Source organism: Perognathus longimembris, chromosome 11, assembly GCF_023159225.1.
Source record: "Perognathus longimembris pacificus isolate PPM17 chromosome 11, ASM2315922v1, whole genome shotgun sequence".
NCBI classification, from domain to species: Eukaryota; Metazoa; Chordata; class Mammalia; order Rodentia; family Heteromyidae; genus Perognathus; species Perognathus longimembris.
The window spans coordinates 63,826,933-63,845,643 of NC_063171.1; the positions used below are offsets into that span (position 1 = coordinate 63,826,933).

Sequence of the window (18,711 nt, forward strand, 5' to 3'; positions counted from 1 at the left end):
TCACTGGGCTATACTAAAGAGGGGGCGCCCATTGGCTGGGCCTCCAGCCCTGGGGGTGGGGAGGGGGGGGACGCTTTGCTGGCTCGCCGGGCTCGCAGGAGCGGGGGTGGGGGCGCCGGCTCGGGCTCCCGCTGTCCGGGCTCCGTGTGGGGCGCACGCGGGGACCCCCCCCCCCATACCGCGGACTGCTCCAGCGGGAGTCGGTCCCCTCGGCACCGCGCGGCGCGCGCCCCGCATCGCCCCTCTTTCTAGGCACGGTGCGTTTTTCTCCCCGCCCTCCCCGTTTTCCCCAGCGAAGTAACTTTTGCCTCGCCCCCCCCCCCGCCCGCCCGCCCCCCGCAGTCCTGGGGACCAGAGGCGGCGCCGAGCCGGGGGCGGTTCCTTGGCAGCGGGGATCCCCGTCACAGCCAGACTTTTTGCTCCTGGATTTGCTTTTGCATCATCTCCGTCGTACCCTAAAAAAAAAACAAAAAACACCCAAGCCCGAGCCGGGCAGTCCCCGTGCAGCCCCCCACCCCCCACCCCCCCGTCCCCTCCACCCCTCCGCGGGGGTCCCCGGCGCCCCTCCGCCCGCCCTCCCCGCCGCGGCCGCCGGCGCGGGCGGCTCCCCCTCGGTGGGAAAGCATGGTGGATCTGGAGAGCGAGGTGCCCCCGCTGCCCCCCAGGTACCGGTTCCGGGATTTGCTGCTGGGGGACCAAGGATGGCAAAACGACGACAGGTGAGAGGGCTCGGCGCCCGGCAGCCAACGGAGGCCCCGGGGCGCGGGGCGCGGGGCGCGGGGCGCGGGGGCTGCGCACCCGGGGCGGGCGAGGAGCCGCCTTCCCGTCCCCGCGGTGGGGATGGCGGGGCCGGCGGTGCCTCTCGGCCGGGATTGGTCTTTTGTGTGCGGTGCCGGGCCGGGCGCGCGCCGGCGGGAGGCTGCGAGCGAGCCGAGGTGGCGTTTGCCAGCCACGGGCTCGGGATCGCGGCGCCCGGCCCGCTCCGGGGCTCTGCTCTCGGGGTGGTGGCTCTGCACCGGCACCCGAGTGAATGGAACGAGCGCCTTGGAAACTTGCGATCTCCTGCAAATGCTCCCTGATTCCTGGAATCGGGAGAGCAGGACTGCCTGCCGTACCGTGGGGAGAGAGACTTGGGGTTGGGGTGGGGTGGGGTGGGGTGGGGTGGGGGGGGGCGGGGGAGACCTGGCTGGGATTAAATACGTAATAGGTAGCTGGAGAAACTGGCCACTCTGGGGATGGAAAAGGCTTCCTTTGGCCCCAGGAACGGTGGCTTTTTATTAATCATGGTGACCTGTAGCATGGTGACAATCGTTACCATCGTTCCGTCGAGAGTGCATTTTGCCATCTCGGTAATAAACGCCTCAAAATGAGAAGTAAGTTTTCAAAGTGGAATGTTTGTTATTAGCAAGGTATTGTTGCTCTTCTTTTTGTTCTGTTTTTTTTTTAAATCAAAGCCCCACTGCGTCCCGCCGTTGAATGTAGGACATTCCCTTGTGTCTGGTCTCCTTCTGAGCTTCGTTGAATTCCGCGTAGCCCCCAATGGACGTCTCGTCCACCCCACGGCGCCTCGTGTGAGGTTTCAATGATCGCGTCCACAAGGGGCCCTCCCTTAAACCGGAACGATTCCGTGAAGTTCAGTTTGGCATTCCCTAACAGATCGGTGATCGGTTGGGTCTGTCATCTCCAGTGTGTTCACCGAGAGGCTCTGCACATCCCTTCTCCCCAACCCAGAGCTCAGGAACCAGCTGGGCACTCCCCCCCCACCCCCCCCCCCCCCCGGGGTTCACACCGGACATCAGCTCTGGGCGTGTCCCTCACAGGGAGACGGGTGTGTAAAGGATGCTTTAGGCAATGAAGTTGTTCCATTTTGGGCAAAACAAACAAGAAAACCCAAGTATGGAGCCCAAACATAGAGTAGCCGAGGCATTAGCAGCGCGGAAGGGCGTCCGATTAACTGAAGGTGCTGGAAGAGAATCTTTAGGCAAATTTGCAATGCCCATCAACACTTGGATGAAGGGATTTCACCTCCTCAAATGGCTGAGCAGTGCAGCCCCGGGCTTCGGGCTTCTGCGATTGGATCTGTATTCATTTCAGGGCATGGAGATCTTCATGAACTTTGTTTTCAAGGACTTATGTTCAGGAATTGTTTGGAAACCCCCAGCTTAGGAAGTGTGAGCTGGTGAGATACGTAGGAGGCAAGCTTTGTTCAGAGCACCCATGGTGTTTGCTTATCTGTAACATCACAGCGAAGGCGAATCGTTGGTTTGCTGCCCTCTTCTTTTCTAAAGATGCTGGAGAAATGCTTCAGTAATTAAGAATGTCGGTTAGTTACACATGACCTACATGAGTCATGACTGTAGTAAAAAGTTTTGCACTGTCATTTAAATTTTCTTTCATAATGAAAGTTTAGTCTATTTCCTACCTTTTAACTTGAAAATCAGTCCACATTTACTGTGAAAATAAAGTTCATAATATTAAAAATAATTTTTAATAATTGGGTTTGTGGTTTCATAAAAGGTACTATTTAGTTTGGGTAAGTTGTGTGTGTGTGTGTGTGTGTGTGTGTGTGTGTTAACAGAGGGATCTAGAATTCAGTCCTTGGTTTAACATCTCATTGATGTTAAGTCATTCAACCATTAGGAGGCTCAGGGTCTGTTTGTATAACATGTGCTTCAGGAATATCCACCTCATTCACCTGTGACCAGCAGAAAGAGGTGCAGAAGGATAGGACCAGCAACCAAAACTATCAAAGTGCTTTATCAGTGCTGTATGCTATTTCGGGAATGTTCCCATAGTCCTTGATGATAAGGGAATTCTTTCAGGGACAGAGAGACAGAACTTTGGAAAGCACACACTCATCTTGGGCATTATTTTCTCATTAGAGCAAAGAGATATCTCACATACACACCTTGGTAAGTCCAGTTTCTCAGGGAACCCTTAAGCTCCCCCATTTGACTAATAATAATTTAATAGCACCTAGCCTAATGTGTTCTCTTGGAATGTGGCTTCTTCCCTTCTTCTAATTTGCAGTTTGCGATTCTGTTTTTATTACACCCTCCCCCCACCCCAGGATCCCACAGTAAGTAAAACTACCTCTTGTTTGAAATCAGGGTACCACCCATTCCTCTGTCTGTTTGAGTTGACCAGGAAGTGCTCTTCCATCCTGGAGTTTGCAGTGGATGGTTTCCACCAACAGATATACTGAGGGCCATGCTTCTGGTCTCCAGAAGCATGTGTCCTGGAGCACTTCCCCCCCTCCCCACCAGGTCTGCAGGGTACAGGCGCTGCTGGAGAGCCACTGACCGAATCCAGAAGTGTGTAATAAGCATCTTAGTTGCTTTGTTCCTCGCTGGGGTCATTTAAAGCATGCTCTGCACGCATTGTGCCCCAGAAGACGGAAGGCCAGTCACTCCCAACTCTAGCTGCCTCTGCTCTTCCGCGATTTTCGGCCAACAATTCCTAAGAAAAGTACTTAAGCTCCAATCTTATCTCAAAGTAGACTTCAGGGGGGCAACACGAATCAATATGGCCACCTGCAGTGTTCGGAGATAGAACCTAGAAATAAATGTGGAGACAGTTTCTACCCTGGACAATTTCGAGTCTTCCCTTTAGGAGGCATTGAACTTGTTAACCAACACAGTGAATTGAAACCCCTCATTCAGTTCAATTGCTGAGAGGTACTAAGCATTCTCCATCTGTACCTATACATGCATATATATATATATATATATATCTCCATACATGTAATTTTAAGCTACATGGTTACTAGGACATGGTTGACTACTATGAGACAAATCAGTGAGGCAGGTGACAGATATGTGAAGCGATATGGTTAAAGAGAAAGGAAAGATGAGGCCACTGGCATACAGGAAGTGTGTGTTCCGTATCATAGATTTTCTACAAAACAGAAGTGAATAGATCACCTAATTTGTCTGTACTATCTTCCCTCCCCCTCCAAGTAATATCCATGTTATGTATCTAACAGATGTGCAGTGGATATGTAATCTGTATAGAACCTGTATCTTTACATTACCACAACCAAATCCTTATATAATTCCCTTCCTTCACTTGCACTTTTACGTCCTTTCCTGAACAGAACATCAGGGAACAGAGACTTAATGTTGCAGAGAATTTAGCACATAGTGCTGGTGCTGTGAGCTATGAAATAAATCTGGGAATTGCTCAGGAAGAATTCTTCTTATGCCTTTGGGATGCCTGTTTTGTGTAGGGTGTGCATGTATTTTTTTGGTATCCCAAGTAGAAGACAAAAACCTATTTCAACCACTTTATGAATGTATTTAATGGCCATTTACCCACTCAGCTAATGTTTGAAGGTTTGCTTTGCCTTAGGTTCTCATTAAGTTAGGTTACAGAAAAGCATGTAGAAACCTAGGAAGCAGTACTTCTTGATGTGCAGGTGTTTCTTGTGATAATAGAGGTGAATTTCTCCCAGAGTACTGTTTATGTTATCACGAGGTCATCATGGAATTTCTTTGGTAGACTTTCTATTTTTAGATAACAAGAGCATTTTTCATCATTTGCAGATAGGGTATTCAATGCAGACTTGAAAATATAATAGCTGAAGTCTCCGTATTAGAGATGGCTCAAGATATCCAAAACATTCTGAATATAATATTTAATATTTTGTGTCTTGTCATTCTTTAATTGACATTCGCAAGTCGATGCTGAATCTAATGGGCTTTGTACAGAAGGTGTTCTCTGATAAGAGAGTGACTAAATCTGTAGTATTATAAGTCATGATATTCTATTGAATACTTCTATGATTTATAAATCAATAAAGATTTAGAGCAGCCTCCTAAAATAAAACACTGGTAGGTCTCATGTTTAAAAAGTTTTCAAATTCAACTTAATTTTGTTGGAAGGGGGATGTACAGAGGGATTACAGTTACATGGGTAAGGCTATGAGTACATTTCTTGTTGACCATTGTTACCCCCCTTAGGTCCCCCCATCCCCCCATCCCAAGTTGTAAAGTTCATTTCCAACATCGTGTCTTGTGAGTATTGCTGATGCATTGGTTCACCCTTTGTCTTTTGTTTCACCATTTTGTTATTCCCCTTCCCTTCTCCAAATCAGATATTCGTATATTTAAGACACAAGACACACAATAATGATTTAGAACAGCCTCCTAAAATAAAAGACTGGTAGGTCTCATATTTACAATTTTTCAGACACTTAGTATGAGCCTTCATTCTCTTTCATCGTGAGTTAGTCATTTTAAAAGTACTTTTAAAATGTACATTTTTAAAAGTACATTTTAAAAGTGTACTTGATGTGGATAAATTGGTATAATTTCAATTATTGTTAATGGCCTTTTAAAGATACAGTCATAAAGAAGTAGGACATTAATTTAATTAAGATGGTTCTCATGTTTTAAAAAGCCAGGTCAGTTGTTTTAGCTACAATAACTTTAAGTGTATTTTTCATGTCTTAAGGGTAGCACTTAAAAGTAATATTAGCAAATTTCCTATGACTGAAACCATAAAAGAATTTCAACAAAGTACAAGTCAATGAACAGTTAAGAGTTATTTATAAAATAAGGAAAAGATTGGGGCTAGAAAGTGGCTTAGTGGTAGAGCCCTTGCCTAGCATGCATGAAGCCTTGGATTTGATTCCTCAGTATCATACAAACAGAAAAAGCCGGAAGTGGTACTGAGGCTCACGTCGTAGAGTGCTAGCCTTGAGCAAAAAGAAGCTCAGGGACAGTGCTCAGGCCCTGAGTTCAAGCCCAAGACCAGCAGCAACAACAAAAACAAGTATAAAAAAAAGGGAAGGAAAAGGTTTCAGTAGTATGTCTAGTATACTTTTGGAGCATGTGAAATTTTAGGTATTACCTTGTAGTTTGTATGTGTATATGTATATCCATATGTATATCTATATATAACTTTTATTTATTCTTTCTTATAGTAGTGGGTTTTGAACTCAGAGCCTGTACTTGCTCAGAAGATATTGTACTCCTTGAACCATGTGTTGTAAAATACATTACTCTGTAATAAAATGAAGTTGTGGGAAGGGGTTTTGTATTTTCACATGAGACATTTTTTATAAGCCATCAATGTTATCTCCTGTAATAAATTCTATCTTATTTGGAACAGTATTCATTTACGATAAAGTGTTTATTTTGAGTTTATAAACTCAGGCCAGTCACTACACTTTAAATATTTTGAGTGTGATTAGCATGAATGAAATGTTATTTTTAACTTTTAGTTCTAGAGTCAGCCAAATACACACATTATTAAACTTATTTGATAATTAATGTTAAAGATTAAAGAAATTCTTATGATTATTTTTTAGCCTTATCAATAGTGTAAAGAGAAATATCCAGAAATAATGCAATAAAAACCCAGAAACTGAAAGAACTAATGTAAAAACTCACTTTTAGCTGGGCACTGGTGTCTCATGACTGTCATCCTAGCTACTCAGGAGGCAGAGAGATCTGTGAGTGGTGGTTCAAAGCCAGCTCAGGAATGAAAGTCTGTGAGACTCTTTCTCCAATTAACCACCCAAAAAGGTGGAAGTGGAGCTGTGGTTCAAGTGGTAGAGCACGAGCTTTGCACAAAAGAACTCAGTGACAGCCAGGAGACCAGGCATTCACCCCCTGTACTCACACCTAAACTAACAAACACACCCGAGTTTAAATATGTACAGTGTATTACAAAGAATACAGAGGCGTTACTTTGATAATTCACTACTATTTTTCAGTAGTGGCAAGAATTCTTATATTTTCTAAGGAAACATAGAGGGTTTTTTTCCCCCTTTGAATAACATTGGAAGGTGACTATTCCAGTGCCATAGAATCCATTTGAGGAATGTGAGTCTCCTACTAACCATGATAGACTCTTTTCACGGATGTGGCTCTGGATTATTCATCCCTTTCTCTAAGTCTTAAATTTTTAACTTTGTAAAGTAAATCCATATGCATTAAACTCTGGACAGAGGACGTAGAAGGCATTAATCACTTTCTGTACATAAAAGTTGTAATGCTTTATAGAGATTTACACTTCTACCAAACAATTTTCTCCTGGCTCAACTCAGTCTTGAGAATGGGTGTCAAAATTTCCTTCCAGGTGAGTGACCAGGGAAATGATTTTGCCTAACTTCAGTTATTGTACCAATGTTACTAAAAAAAATGCACTTTGCTTTTCTGTTAGTAACTTAATTTTCACAAAAATATACTTAAAAGAAAATACGAAAAATATTGAGTATGAAGGCTAAATACTCATCGCTTCAGTCTTCAATATTGAAAGCAAACAAAAAATTAAATCAACAATGTATGTACTAACATGTACCAGTAGCTAGCTTATGTCCTTTTTTTAATGTTAAAAGTGAATCCAGTGTTTCTCTTGGCTGTTACTTTTTGTGTTCTTGGTTATTAAATGTTTTCAGGATTTGTAAATCATTTTGTCATATGTGATTCTTCTGTTTAGCATTATCGCATTATATATTATTTGCCATCTGTTTACAGTGAAATTAGGCCAGTTGCTTTTAATAAATAGTTGAGATTAAGTTAGTATTTTTGAAGCAATATTTAGTATCTTCCATCAAGATCTTTGTTGTAGACTGGGAATATGGCCTAGGCAAGTGCGCTTGCCTCGTATACATGAAGCCCTGGGTTGGATTCCTCAGCACCACATATATAGAAAAGGCCAGAAGTGACGCTGTGTCTCCAGTGGCAGAGTGCTAGCCTTGAGCAAAAAAGAAGCCAGGGACAGTGCTCAGGCCCTGAGTTCATGGCCCAGGACTGGCCAAAAAAAAAAAAAAAAAAAAAAGAATCTAAAAGTAGGACATCCATCTTATCAAATAAACAGGAGTTTTAGACAAGGTGTCTGGGAACTTAAATATAATGTAATGTAATTGTGGAAAATCTTAAAGGATATTGGAAATATATCATAGTATGAGTAGGTTACAATGATTGTTAAAATAGTAAAGCCAATTCTATTCTGGTTAATTAAGGCTTCCCTGGATAAAGTTCTAGTCAAGTTGTGGCAAACTGGATCTTTCTCTTTCTGAAGTTATTTCATCCCTCTTAGTAATATCCTGAGGAATTCCTTACTTGGAGTGGATTACTCTATTGCAAACATCAAAAAATATTAATAGCTCAATGACTATGTGCATGTGATCCTATAAGATGATGCTAAATGGAATGAATTACAAGATATGGAACCAAGAAGTTTATCATTGGTGTTATTTTTATGTGAAATTATTTCTTTTTTTATTTTGTTCCTCTTCCCTATGTTTCAACCGCTGTTGTCACTGTATTTGATTTTGGTGCCCTGGGTATTGTGTATATGTTTATCTGAATTAGGGAAGGGAAGGGAAACATCAAAATGGTGAGGTAAAGGATAAAAGGCGAACCAATGCAATGTCAATACTTACAAGACAATATGCTGTAAACTAACTGTACAACTCAGGGGTGGGGCTGGAGAGGAAGGAAGGTGGGAGAAAAATGAGGGAGGAGGTAACAAGTTGGACCAGAAATGTACTCACTATCTTACATATGTAACTGCAACCCCTCTGCACATCACCTTGACAATAAAATTAAATTAAAAAAATCAAGAAGTACACTGCACTCTAGGGATAAAATTGTAAACAAAATAGATCTAGTTCTGACCACCATAGAATTTATACTTGTGGAAAGAGCCATGTTCGTTTGTGCTAATCCTGGGGCTTGAACTTTGGGCCTGGGGGCTGTACCTGAGCTTTTTTGCTTAATGCTCTACCACTGAAGTTGTGAGCAAATGAACAAACTGTATATCAACAAGCGAACTGTGTCAAGACGTATATGTGACACACACCAAACACTGAATTATTTAATGTAGTCGATATTAGGTATTTAAACTTAATATATATTAGTAAGAAATAATTATCATGCTTAATTCTAATTTTGCATATAAATCAGCAGTTTCCCCCCTCTTATATAATCATGAGTTTTACTTTAGTCAGCCAAACTGCATTCTTAGTTTTTAAGGCTGCAACTTTTCTCATGCCTCGTGCTCAGTTCCTGTGGTTTTCTGAGTTCGGCGTTTGTGTTCCTGTGAGTGAACAAGAGCTGTGGTAGTTCGTGGGAGCTGAAGTTCACCTGCACGCCACCTCCCAGGGTGCCAAACTCCAAGCTTTGCTCGGGTGAATTTGGCCTCACAATCTGTCCCATCCCCGAGGATCAGGTGATGGAGTATTTGAATGCACAAGTCTCATGTAGGTAAGTAGGGAAGATGTCCAGCTTGAAGAAGGTGCTGGATCCTTTCACAGCGGTTATACAAACAGCAGTAGGGCTGACTGAGGTGAGAAACGGTTGGCCTAGACTCCTGAATAACCAGCTTAATAACGTGAACAGGCAGACCATACAAATCTAGTCGTAGCTGTGTGATAAAGTCAAGGGCAGCAGGAGCCACTGCACCAGCTTGGAAAAATACTGCTGATGTCAACTAAATGAGATACTGCACCGACGGTGTTCCTTCAGACTGGCAGGTGGACACTACTTGAGAAGTCTGTAAAGTCCTCATTGTCTGGAGGAATATGGGCAGAGACTTCTACGACATGGATGAAGAGCATAGCCAAGAGATCAGGGACAGCGGGAGTTGTTGCTATCATTTTGACTTGATCATGGATCTCCTCCTCCTCCTCCTCCTCCTCCTCCTCCTCCTCCTCCTCCTCCTCCTCCTCCTCCTCCCCCCTCCTCCTCCTTCTCCTTTTTTTTCCTCCTTCTCTTCTTTCTCTTCCTCTTTCGCTTCCGCTTCCTCCTTCTCCTTCTCCTCTTCCTCCTCTTCTTCTTCCTCCTCCCCCACCTTCTTCTTTCTTCCTCCTTCTCCTCCTCCTCTTCCTCCTCCTCCTCCTCCTCTTCCTCCTCTTCCTCCTCCTCCTCCCCCCCCCTCCTCCTCCTCCTCCTCCTCCTTCTCCTCTTCTTTTAACCATTAAAGGAATAGAAACAGACGCCTGGCTGTCAAGTGAGGGATTGGCACACAGCCCAGCTGTAACCCTTGACCCCTTTCTATTTAAAGTCTTGGCTTTCCCTTTCTTCCAAACCACCCTCTAATAGGTTCTGTATTATTTCAGTTATGCCAATGTCTTAATCAAGGAGAATAATTCCTTCTGTGAATGTACTTTTTGAACTTGGAGTTGTATTACTTCCAATTGTCACAGTATGTAAATATGTGCAAGAAGTGGACTTTGCATACAGAGCCCCCCCCCAAAAAAAAATCATAGTGAATCAAAGAAATAAGAGTAGACTTGTTCTGGGCTTGTTTCCCCTGGATTTACACAGCCTCATTATGACGAATTGTTATTACAAGAGCCCACTTAACCCATCTTGTAAATCTCTCTGTGAGCAGGCATAAAAGCGGATTAACACATTTCAACCTCATTTCACTCCCCGTGGGAAAACTAGTAGATTGTTCCCATATTGCAAGAATATAAAAGTCCAATCGCTGTTCACAACAGGTGCCCAGATGTGCGGTTTGATAATGGCCAGCCTGCTGTCTCAGTTCTGTCCCAGTGTGAAATACGACTCAGTCCCCAAGGAACCAGCCAGGGCCGCCAGCCAGCTGCCCCCGTTGCTCTGGGGAGGGGCTGTCATGGTCTCAGCCCCCACCAGGGTTGCCTTCCTATATCCCCATGCATGAGCTCATGGGCTAGTTCACCGATTGTTACCAAGAATACAGAACACACATCGAAAGGGTTGGTAATATTGAATTTTGTATTCCTCGTAAGACTGTGTTTGCTGAGAGCGTAGGATCTGACAATCATTGCCTAAGCATGTTATGTGTGCTATTAATCTTTATATCAGCTCAGAGGAATTCTCTTATCTTTTCCTATTTTGTAGAAAAACTCCCATGGTACAGAAATGTAGAACTCATCCTAAGACATAGCATCCATAAGAGGGAAGAGTCGGAATTTAATTCTGCTTCTCACTGTGTTTATAACATCTACAAACAGGATTTCATTCTATTTAAATAACATAAAAGACAAAAGGAAAATAAATGTAAAAGCTTTTGACACACACAAATCACAGAACTTTCGCATCTCATAGGCCAAAACTTTGCTGTTTAGCTAAACAATATTATGGAATTTTTGAGATTAGTAATATTTCCTAGAGCATTTAAAGATTCAGGTATTTAGAGCATTGTTCATTTGACAGTTGAGGAAGTAGAATAAAATTGGATTTTAGAAAAACAAAACTAAGGAATGCATATGTACATGTATGTGTGTGTGCATGTGATTATTTGTAATAGGAGTAGTATCTGAAAAATAAAGATTATAACATAGCAGAATTGTTCCTGTGACAAAAAGATAACAAATAAAATGAATTCTGAGCATATGTAAATCAAAGAAGTTTCACATAAGATCATATAATTAACCTACTACAACTCTCAATATATTGGTTTTGCAAGTTTTGGCTAAGTAATCTCTTTACTACTTTAATCTATTAAAAGTTATTTTTGATGGCTGGATATCTTAGCCAGTGCTTCTCAGTATGAATTGGGGATTTCCTATTTCTATTCTATTCTCTAAAGCACTGTACCTGAGTGAAATTCACGCTTCTCAACCAGTGTGCTGGTGGTAATGAACATTTTCATGCAGAGATGTTACAAGGTTTTCATCACGGAACCATGAAGTTGCTTGATTTAGAGATCCATCCCTTGGCTGATCTATTAGTATGCTTACCTATTCCAAAGATTTGCAAGTGTTCACAGAAAGGGAGGCAATAACCAAGTAAACAGACAATGTAGCAGGTCGAAAAGAAAATGTGGGTGTGCGTCCCACGAGCTCCTCTTCCAGAGTCACCGGAGTGGATCTGTCCCAGAGCGGGAGAAAGGAACATGTAGTTCAGAGGGAAATTGTTCCTGTGGAGTTTTGGTCCATCACTGTGCAATTCCTTTATCTAGTCTCATCACACACACACACACACACACACACACACACACACACACACACACACACACTCAACACATTTCCTAAGACCAGTGCCACGTCTCCACCACTGAGTACAGCCTACCAGGAGATAACTACCCACTTAGAGTAGCACTATGGGGTGCTCATGTAGAAGCTCAATTCCATTTACCTTTAGGAGTAGGAACAGAACACACGAGGTTGCTGGTGGGTTGTCTTTTGTGTGCCTTTCCTTAAATACTCTCCAAGTTTGTATAGCTTCGATTCGTGCTTTAGACTATCAAGAGAGTTACATTCTTTGCTGAAACCCTGGAGTGAGAGAAGGGGCCAACAATAATTAACCGCGTCCGGGGGTCTGAGTCTCCTTTGATGGAGAAACCGCAAAGGTTCTAAGCAAAACTCAACTGTCATTGTTCTTACTTTTTACAGGTTCCAGATTATTTCAGGTTCTTTTCCAAAGAATACAAACATAGTATAGGTCTGTATTCTACAAGGCCTTTGTAAGTATTTAGCCAGCACATACATGCAGATGTGCATAGACATTCACAGGCATCTTTATTTGCATAGCAATATGAACCTCACAATTAGGGTTCATCACTTATTTATCACGTCAGTGATGTCCAGCTAGTGTCCCTTCAGTTTGCTGGCCGCCAACACATCAGCATGCTCGTCTACATTGCCCAGCTTTTCAACATTTTTCATGAATTTTTGATCTTGCTTCCCTGACTGGCCTTTCCTTGATTTTCCTGATCATGTTTTGTCTCTTCTTATTTAAACAGCTCCAGCATTTACCAGGGTAACTCCTCTTCCCAAGTCTGTTTTGTGTGTATCACCTGTCAGGATCCTCAGGATTCAACTCGAGCTTCTTTCCCTTATGCCTTTCCATCATCATCCTCTGAAACGTCATTTTACCCATCTGCCATTGGCGCGCGAAATCTATGTTAGGTCACTAATGCTTATTATGGGAGATGTATAGTACTCAGCCGCCAGAGCTTCTCATGAATTGACTTTATTATTTTTCTGAAATGCTTCTGGAGATTTAATCTCCAGTGCTCTCCACTGATACCATCCTTCATCTCTCATGCTGATAGCATCCTTCATCTCTCATGCTGATACCATCCTTCATCTCTCATGCTGATACCATCCTTTATCTCACATGTTTATACCATCCTTTGTCTCTCACGCTGATAGCATCCTTCGTGTCTCATGCTTTGTCTCACATGCTGATTGACACCTACCGCAGTGCCTTGGCTAGTGTCGTGCAATGCTCCGAGGCTGTCTTTCATCTCTTCTTACCTGTCGTCTTTCCTTCACCACCAGACCCTAGAACTAGACTGGAAACATTGATTACTAATAGTTTCTAAGCTGGGAATATTTGAATTTGGTATTCAGTATCGCGAACATTATTAGCGCAATGTATCTAGCACGTCATTGTGTTGTAATGATGCTCATGGTTTCACAGATGTAACTTTCCAGGGACGAGGCCATAGCTCCAATTCATTTTCTGTCTCCCTACATTAATGAAGGTAGGTAGATTAATAGGAAGGCTCCAAGAATTTTCACTCTATCATATAATGGAGATATTGTAGCTGGGCGCTGGTGGCTCACACCTGCAATCCCAGCCACTCAGGAGGCTGATGTCGGAAGATTGCAGTTTGAGGTCAGCCAGGGCACAAAAGTCCCTGTGAGATGCTCATCTCCAATTAACTGCTCATAAACCAAAAGTGGCACTGTGGCTCAAGTGGTAGAGTGCTAGCCTTGAGCACAAAGAGGCTCGGAGACAGTGCCCAGACCCTGAGTTCAAGCCCCACAACTGACAGAAGAAAATATTGCCAAAAGAACATAAGTTGCCGCAATGAATGTATGTGTGTGTGTGTTTGTGTGTGTACATATGTCCTACCTGCATATATTATAAAAATAAGAGGTCATTTGAATTCAGGCTTTTCCTCCCCTGTGGAAACAAAAGAATTTTTTCAGCGTTCACTTTAAACCCGACTATTGTAGTCTAAGTCATTTGACTTGAAAAATACCGTTCCCACACCTAGCTTAATATTCACCAGGAGTTTTGCTGTGGAATGAGCGAGCAGAATGCGCTTCGGTCCATCATTCACGCCGTGACAGCTCAAATAGCTGCTGAAGCGAATGCTGAAATGTACCTGGGGAGCAGCTCGGTGGAAGCCATCTGGCTCCCTGCCGCTGGCCCCGTGCTGTCCAGGGGACTCGGAGGCCTGGGAGAGGGGCACAACTCACTCACGGCCAGCAGAACCAGCAGCTCGGTGTGTGTGTGTGTCTTCAATTCCATACCGAAATCTTTATTTTCCTTACCAAGGAACAGTGCTTCTCATAGGTTGTAGAGTCCATTTGATTTTTCAGTGTAGGCAAGAATAAGAGTGATTTTCTTGAAGAATTAAAAATAGATTTCCAACTGCACCTGTGACAGCTATCTAACATGACCCAAGACTTTGTGTAAAAGACATATTATACTAGAAGGTGTGTGCTGGCCGGCTGTGATGCTAAGGACACAAGTCTGGTGCCAGTTGGGGCACCGAGGGCGACCCTATCTAAAATCAGCCAACCAAGCAACCAGGCACCACAAAGTCCATATGTTCCCATTCGTACTCTACTGATCAAGTGAATTCTTTCCTGTCTGGGTCACATGATGTGGCCAGTTTGCCTTCATCTCGTGCTCATTTTCACTACCAGCTAGAAGGTTCTAGAACATGTATTTACACTGGGTACTCTGCACTCTCTTGGGACACAGAAGAGATCCTTGTTCCCTTCCAGGACTGCAGAGGGAAAGATCCTGGACAAAGGGACTGGCCGGCAGATGTGGCCTTGCTAATGCTGCTGTCTCTTGGGGTCTTCCAGGTGAGATCTTCCTAGTAACCTCTTACAATGACCGAAGGGGGTGTCCCTCCGTGTGTCCCCAGTGCAGAGGCAGGGTGCCCAATCCTGCTGTCCTCAAAGGCAGGGTAATGTGCGGGAGAGGGTCGGCAGAGTCTCCTGCACTATTGTGTTTTGTGGAGGTGAGATAAACAAAAATCGCCAATTTCTATGAAATCCACAGTGAAGCACCAAGGGGTAGCACTGAGAGAATGAGGGAGATAAAGCGTCTCCGAACTCCCGAGAAATGCATACTACACAGGAGAATTTCTCCAGTCCAGAACTACAGGGGATGAGGCAGATAGACTAAACTCGAGTGAGGGAGGCTGACCGGGAGGCTGCAGAAGAACGGACACTGACGGATGGAAGGGAGAATGTTGGGAGATGTTTGGGCATTGTGGGGGATCGAACTGGGAGTCCCACGCTTGGTAGACAGCCACTCTACCACTTGAGCCACACTTCCTGCCATGTTGTGCCCTGGCTAATTTTGAGGTGGGGTCTCACTGTGTGTCTGAGTGGGCTTGGGCTGTTTCATTGGTTCCATGACAGGTGCACACCACTGCATCCAGCCATGATGCTTCTCTTGTAGCTGAGGGGCTCTGGAATTCTTATGCCACTCTGCCTCTCACTGAGATCCTTTGATCTCTGCCTCCCAAGCCGTTCCGATTATAGACTCACACCACCACGCCCAGCTGCTAAAAGGTTTTGAATGATGAAATGATATGTACGATATTCCATAGTGTCATGTCCCCTACACTGAATTAAGTTTTGTTATTGGTGGTAGATGTGTGCTTTTATGTTGATGGCTTCTGTTCTTGTCTTTATTTATGAGCCTTTCTGAGGGTTAGCTGGATTTTCTATAGTGAATTCCTGAAGGTGGAATTTTCTTGTCATTGAGTAACAGCGTACACCTTTTATGGCTTTTAAGTGCATACTTTGGTATTACAGAAATGGGCTTCATTTTCTCTACATAACAGTTTTATTTCATGTATTACTATTAATACCCATTAATTGGTCTCCATGATTATCCAGCTTCTTGATCACTTTGAAATGCAGGGTTTCTACCCAGTTCACTGGAGAGGAGCACATTTTCCTTTCTTTTCCATTGATTCTATTTTAACATTGTGCTCTTGTATCACTGGCAAAACCAAAATAAAGACTAAAATAAGATCTTGACATAATGTGCATATTAGCGTTAACAACAAAAGTAACTGCTTTTTAAACTGTCTCAACAAAATGAGTATTTGCCTATTGCTAATGAGATTTTGCTTTGTGCCACGAAGACAAATATAAACAAACGAATGAATGATTCCCTCATGAGCACTGCCCTCTGGGAATGCTAATGATGTATGTAAATGCCATTCAGGTTTTTATTATCACAAGTACATCCTCACTTGTGTGCCACACTTGGGACAACAGCGAATTTTGCTTTATTTTCCTGTATTTTCTTCCCCTTGAGGAGGAGTCTGCCTATTTAATCCACGTTCAAGTATTATACTACTACTACTTTTCATCCCAAACCTACAAATCAAGTACTATACACGGTGAAGAGACCACGCTAGAGGAGGCAGGCAGGCACTGAGCTAGAGAATTCTACTGTTTTTGAGAAATCAAGCTAACTTTTTCTATGAAATAAAGGAGCTATTTGGGAGCAGTGGAGCAGGCCAGTATATCAAAGCAGGATAATGTGAATGTAGTGGAGTTAAAAAAATTATTCTACTTCATTCCTTAATTCAATGGATAGTCCATTTAATTCTTAAAGTAAGTATCAGAAGTTGGAGTTGTATCTCTGTGGGTCATTCAGGGTATTAAGCAGAAGGTTGAAATTTAAATGAAAAGATAAAAATGCTATAGTGAACAGTTATAAGATAGGTTTTCTGTAAATTATTGTAATTAAAACCTGTAGTGCAAAAATCACATAGTAAATTAGGGCTGTGAAATTAACATATGATGCTTGGCATCTGGATAATGATATGCAATGTCAACAAACCATGATCACGTGTTCATTTGTGGCATTCTGGTGAGCAATTAAATAATTAGAGGGGAAAGGTCAAGCCCTTCTTAAATGTTAGGGAGCAGAGCTGTGAGGGAATGGAGCTTTAACCACCGCTTCGTGCTGAGGTTGTGTCTGACCTTGGCATTTAATGGTGGTATGATCTTGGGCTATCATTTGCTCTCTCTGGCTGTCAGTGTGCCTTGGGTAAAATAAGGATGGGAGTCGTACTTCCTTGGGAAGAAGAGAAGTAGTTCATGAAAATTTCTTAGCACTGGATAGTCATTACTGTAGAATCAACATGAGTTGTTGTTTTACTAATAGTAGGTTAGAAATTCTAGAATAGATTTTCAGTGTTAAGAATTCATCAGTTTGTTATTTGATTTTCTTTGTGGGATTGCAAGTAAATGATGTTTCAGTGATAAAGTTCTATTTGTATGTGTCCAGTGACTCCTGTTATTTTGTTAAGTTGCTGAAAGATGTTTGTTTCTTTGCTTATTTTTGAGTTATAACCTAGGGCTTTATGCGTAAGAGTTTGGTGCTCTACTCCTTGACCCAAGCTTCCAGCACATTTTGCTCTATTCATTTTTGAAATAATGTTTTACTTTTTGGTCAGGCTGGTCTAAACAGTAATCCTTCTATTTTATACTTCCTGTATCACCACTTCTAGCATTTCACTGTTCTGTTCTTATATGCTTGCATATTACATATAGTGGTGGTAATTGGTCAACACAGTTTCATCAACCTAAGAAGTACCCAGGGAGGGTTGCATGAAGAAACACTTTTAGTAGTGAAATACACTGGAAATGTAAATTGGCCAGGTGCCAGTGGCTCACGCCTGTAATCCTAGCTACTCAGGAGGCTGCGATCTAAGGATTGTGGTTCAAAGCCAGTGGGGGCAGCCACGTCCATGAGACTCTTACCTCCAATTAACGACACAAGAAGCTCAAAGTGGAGCCATGGCTCGAGTAATAGAGCAGAAAAGCTCAGGGACAGTGTCCAGGCCTTGAGTTCAAGTCCCAGGACTGTCAAAAAAGAAAAGGTCAATCGTACCACCTAGGGTTCTTACCGACTAACCCTCAATTTTGATTTTAGAAGCTTCTAAACAGTTTGCACACGACTGTGTGTCTTGCCCCTGACTTGTGTTCTTAAAAACTCATGCTTCATAAAGCAAAGGTGGGTGGGTCTTGGTTCATTTCGTAGCAGAATAAGAAAGAGGCTCTGAGTTTTGACAAGCCTTGCCATTAATGGTACCAGAGCTGAGTCCTAAACCCTAGGGCACAGAAGGCCGCTGGTTCTTCCATCACCTGGGCCAGTCTAGCTTATTCATCGGCTTACTTCAAAGCCTGTCACACTCCGATTTGACTAGACTGGCAGTGTTCTTAAGAATTTTCAAAGGCCTTAACAGTTAAAAAAATTCCACTAGCATTAAAGAAAAGAAAAGAAAGACAATGGGGAACCACATAGTACCAATGGAAGAGGAAGGGCCGGGCAGGCGGGCCTGCAGGGCAGCCCAGTTGAGATTTAAGCAGCCCTTCCATGGAAAGCCGCTCCAGACTCGGGGAGCTCCAAGAGGGAAATGGGCCCCCGACTTCAGGCAGGAACTCCCATGAGCCCCCGTGTTCTGTCCCCGAATTCGCAGCTGAACTGGTGACCCGGGTGGGCAGCGTGCTAGGGGGTCCCAGCGCCCTTCCCTCCAGCTCCTCGGCTGGCTGCTTGGTCCCCAGTTGGGTACACAGGGGTGGTACTGGTCAGAGCCAGGGCCTCGGTGGCTGGGCGCCCCTGAAGGACATCAGCGTACCCTGGCCCCTCAGGCTTCCCTGTTTCCACTGACTGACCCCAGAGCCTTGCTTCTGTTTTGTGGCTGCTATTGTGCTGACCTGGGGCTTGCGCTTGAGGCCGCGAAGCCCAGGGCCCAGCCAAGGATGGA

General features: G+C 43.6%; 1 protein-coding gene across 4 annotated transcripts in view; it reads left to right on the forward strand.

The window, feature by feature from the left end:
- Positions 1 to 569: 569 nt before the first annotated feature.
- The window catches only part of Kcnt2 (potassium sodium-activated channel subfamily T member 2), a 274,397-nt gene continuing 256,255 nt past the window's right edge, over positions 570 to 18,711 (forward strand). For 3 of the 4 annotated variants that reach the window (XM_048357403.1, XM_048357404.1, XM_048357406.1), the window contains exon 1: positions 570 to 719. In XM_048357403.1, the coding sequence (XP_048213360.1) occupies positions 625 to 719 (95 nt within the window). In that variant the 5' untranslated portion in view covers positions 570 to 624. Of the gene's footprint in view, positions 720 to 12,001; positions 12,406 to 18,711 lie in introns of those variants that run through there. The other variant, XM_048357405.1, reaches the window with a different exon arrangement.